The 2,030-nt window shown below is 60.1% G+C and overlaps 1 protein-coding gene across 1 annotated transcript in view; it reads right to left on the bottom strand.

Moving 5' to 3' along the window:
* Window positions 1-1,214: 1,214 nt before the first annotated feature.
* Window positions 1,215-2,030, bottom strand: part of RCN3 (reticulocalbin 3) — a 14,733-nt gene continuing 13,917 nt past the window's right edge. Inside the window, exon 7 of the mRNA XM_049621620.1 lies at window positions 1,215-1,794. Within this exon, the coding sequence (XP_049477577.1) occupies window positions 1,687-1,794 (108 nt within the window). The 3' untranslated portion in view covers window positions 1,215-1,686. The remainder of the gene's footprint in view (window positions 1,795-2,030) is intronic.

Below are 2,030 nucleotides of genomic sequence, written 5' to 3' on the forward strand. Positions count from 1 at the left end.
AAGTACAATGACATTTATCCAGCATTAGCATATCATACATAACAGTTTAACTGCCCTAAAAATCCAGGGAATATATATATATATATTTTTTTTTTTAGAGGGAGAGAGAGAGTGGGGGACAGAGGATCTGATGCAGGCTCCACACTGACAGCAGACAGCCCGACGCAGGGCTTGAACCCACAAACTGTGAGATCGTGACCTGAGCCTAAGTCAGATGTTCAACCGATGACTGAGCCACCCAGGTGCCCCAGGAATATATCTTTTTAAGATTTTATTTTTAGGTAATCTCTACTCCCAACATGGGGCTCGAACTTACAACCCCCAAATCAAGAGTCACGTGCTCTATCGACTGAGCCAACCAGGTGCCCCACATCATTCTTTTTCCTTGGTGTGACGTCGCCTGGGGGAAGGTTCCACGGCGTATTTACCCCTTCTCCTGTGGATGAGCGCATGGGCTGTTTCTGGCTTGTGGCTCTCCTGGTTAAAGCTGTCACAAACCTTTTGGTGACCTTATTCTTATAGATCCTTTGGGAGCTCTAGAGGAGAATTTAAACCAGTGGGTCACACAGGGCTGCACGAGGAATAAATGCCTGGACCGTCCTGTCCTTCTGCCCCGACTCAGCAGCAAAGACACCGCCGTGTTAGAACCCAAGTCAGCTCACATCTACTCAGGACCCTCCTCGAGCTCCCAGCTCACCGAGTGTAAATTCTGTCCCCGCCTCTCTGGGTCTCTGCCCGTAACTATCTCGTCTCACCGCAAAGCGACCCCGAAGACCTGTCCACGGGACCCTGTACCACCAGATTCCAGCTCTCTGTTTGCTCCTACCTCCCCCGCCTCTCCAGCTCGCTGACCCCATTCCAGCCACACCGGCCTCCTGGCTGATCCACACACACACACGGGGCACACTCTGCTGTTCCTGCTGTTCCCTCTGTCTGGCTGGCTCTCCCTCCAGACGTCCCCAGGCCTTACTTCCTCATTCTGTTCACCAGGGAGGCCCCCACCCCCAGGCCACTCAGCCAACAGCACACAGCCGTCCTGTGCTCTCCAGGGGGCTCCAGGAATGCCCTCAAAACCTGCTGACGCCTAGAGCCTCCTCTCCAAACGCCTGTGCCTCCTCCTTCCAGCCCACGGTCCCCCTCCCCGCCAGCTCCCAGGCACAGCCCCCAATTCCTCCCCAAGGCCCCCGTCACCCCCTCAGAGACACACAGACAAGGCCCCGGCACTGGAATTTATTGCCTCCCTGGCAGAGAGGAGGCATTGTGGGGGCCGTGCCGGCCGGCGGGCGAGTCCTGGGGGGGGCTGGTGGGGTGCAGGGCGGGGAGTGTTTCTCTGTTGTGGGGTGTGAGGCCCAGATTCGGAGCTGGAATGGTCAGTGGCGGCTCTTGAAGGCTGAGCTTGACATGGGGGGGGGGCCTGGGCTGGGCTGGGGGGGTTCTGCCAGTGAGAAACGGATGGTCACTCACCCTTTGGGTCTGTGAGACCCCGGGGGAGGGGAGGGGGCAGGGAGGGGCTGCAGCATCCTGGAGAAGTTTGACCTGGTGGGTCCCTGAGAGCTCAGGGGGACAGGGACACCGGGTGGGTGTGGCCACGTCCCGCAGGTCCAGATGGGGAGGAGGGCCTGGCCACCGGGGCCCCTCCTCCGGTCATCCCACGGGGCCACAAGACTGTAGCGGGCACACTGGGGCTCAGAGCTCATCGTGGTGTCGCGTGAGGTCCTCGCCGTAGTTGGTGGCCTGGCTGCCCACGAACATGTTCCAGTTACTCAGGATCTCGGCCTTGCTCAACCGCCCATCCTGGAGGGAGGGTCAGAGGTCAGCAGGGATGACAAGGGGCCCTGCCTGTGAGACTCCTCTCTGGACCTCTGTGGCCCCCCCAGGTCTCCGTCCCCCTCTCTCTGGCTCTCGGCTCCTCCCTTCCCGCACCCTTCTCAGTCTGTCTGTTGGGGCCCAACAGGGACCCCGGCAGCCCCAAGGCGGGTCTGGTCAGTTCTGCAGAGCCCCCCCCCCCCCCCCCCCCCCCCCCCCCCCCC

The sequence above is a fragment of the Panthera uncia genome (genome assembly GCF_023721935.1).
Source record: "Panthera uncia isolate 11264 chromosome E2 unlocalized genomic scaffold, Puncia_PCG_1.0 HiC_scaffold_19, whole genome shotgun sequence".
Classification (NCBI taxonomy): domain Eukaryota; kingdom Metazoa; phylum Chordata; class Mammalia; order Carnivora; family Felidae; genus Panthera; species Panthera uncia.